The sequence below is a fragment of the Mizuhopecten yessoensis genome, unplaced genomic scaffold, assembly GCF_002113885.1.
Source record: "Mizuhopecten yessoensis strain PY_sf001 unplaced genomic scaffold, ASM211388v2 scaffold4805, whole genome shotgun sequence".
Lineage (NCBI taxonomy): Eukaryota > Metazoa > Mollusca > Bivalvia > Pectinida > Pectinidae > Mizuhopecten > Mizuhopecten yessoensis.
In genome coordinates this window covers 749,485-751,531 of record NW_018405730.1, presented here as the reverse complement: position 1 = coordinate 751,531, position 2,047 = coordinate 749,485, and the positions used below count along the sequence as shown (strand labels likewise).

The following is a 2,047-nucleotide window of genomic DNA, read 5'->3' as shown; positions in this document are numbered from 1 at the left end:
TGTAGTGAAGTGTGTTACAGTGTAGGACTCACACAATAACGCTCTTAACCAAACAAAAAAGGCCAAATGGACACCAGCCTATTTCTTATGTAGCAATACGGATAAAAATGTTTGTTGACGGTTATATTTTTATATTTAAGCATAAAAGTATATTTTGTGGTAAATTATTTACCATATATGTCAGGTAAGTGCGACAAGACAAATTACTAAAACAAAATGAAATACTGGATGTCAAGCCTTATTTTGACAAATTCTATTAGAATCGAACTTTTTACTTGTGAAATTAAAACAAAGATCGTTCAAACAAAATCAGGTACCGGGGACACAAAACACTACGTATATTATTATGGTAATTATTTTGTAATAAAACAAACAATATTTCTATCAGAAAGATCATTTTCAGGTCCTTTACAAAACCTTTAAGAATTATGCCAATCTTTGCTAGATTCAGGAATATTCATAATTAGGAATGACTTATTGGAAGATAAATTTCATATTTATTTTTTAACCCAAACGTTTTCCTTCACACGTAATTATATATGTGTGAGGTTTCAATGAATTATTGCACTCAGCTTATGCCATCACAACCAGTAGTATATCTTAACCCGTCGGTTGATAAACGCTAAGATTACATATATATATATTCTTATGTCGAATCGTTCAGTCAAGCATTCATAATTAATGACCTGTTGTTTTTATATCTACATGACGACCGATCGTGATCCCCGTGCACCTATTAGCACAGCAATATGTGTTTGCAGCAAAACATTGTGCAAACACATTCAAACATAAACTATAGGTTATGGAATGTAGACTTACGTATTTGATGAACATCCTCATATTGCCTAATACTGGGTCAGGCGTAGGACCGCCAACCCCCATCTTCTTAAATGTGTTGTGATCCCAAGACATGTAACTTCAATTTGTAAACATATCCAGAAATGAAAATCAAGGCACTCACACGCAAACACAAAATTCTACCTCAAAACTGATTGGAAAAGTTTACAAAAATAAAAGAAGCAGAATTGATTATTATTTACTTAATACATGTCGAGATAATATTACGATAATGAGTTGTATCCGTTCAAACACAGAAGTTAATTACGTTTCCAAGTTGGGTAAAAACAATTACGAAAATCACCCAGACTGACATTTGTGTTTTCAGCAAGCGGTTCTAGACAAGAGACAATTTTTGTCAGTGTACCTATCTGAGACGATACCGACAACACCAGACAATCTCGGAAAGTTGGAGAGTATCTCATTTACAATTATCATAAACAAAAGAAAGGTTAACACTCACTTGAATTTAGGATACAATCATTTTAGATGCAGTTGAAATTAAGTTATCTTTTTATATATTTTCATTGATTTGTCATAAATCGCTGCGGTGAATTCATTCGATAAGACGTTAGCGCGTCGTAGGTCGAATAATCAAGACACGTGTTTGGGTTCAGCGTATGACCACCATTTGTGTATAACACGGCGTTGCAGTTTCGTCGCAATGCATTTTTCCAAACGTCGGATAACGTGAGCAGCAACGTTATTTAATTCATCAGTCAATTCTTGGGTCAGGTCATAACTGGCCTACTTTCAAGCGGTTCCGGTAAGTTTGAGCAGATATACAACATCAAAGCAATTTCCTCGTGGTTTCGATTGCAGGAGCAATACCATTGCGCAGCTTCAAACGACTCAACAAAAGATTAATCGTATTTAAACTGAACTTGACGTTGCGACATTTTCCTTTATTCCATAACGACGAAGTTCAATGTAAAGCAGTTGGTACATTACAAGATCATATCACAACTGATGGACAGTTTTACTCTGAAAATGATTCGAAATGGCTCAAAAGCCTACACGATAACTAAAACAGAATGAAAATCACGTATCTTCTAAACCGTTGGAGACTATGTATAGATACTTACACGACGTAGGTCACCAACAGTCCGAGCAACAACACCGGCCATTGGAGCCAGGTCGGAATATACACCAACCCCAGCACCTCCATGGTCAACTGCAGCATACACCAGTACACTAATATTGCAGCTCC

General features: G+C 35.8%; 1 protein-coding gene across 1 annotated transcript in view; it reads right to left on the bottom strand.

The window, feature by feature from the left end:
* The window catches only part of LOC110449738 (cytochrome P450 3A30-like), a 23,887-nt gene extending 21,840 nt beyond the window's left edge, over positions 1-2,047 (bottom strand). Inside the window, 2 exon segments of the mRNA XM_021496795.1 lie at positions 820-916; positions 1,923-2,047. Coding sequence (XP_021352470.1) covers positions 820-916; positions 1,923-2,020 — 195 coding nt within the window. The 5' untranslated portion in view covers positions 2,021-2,047.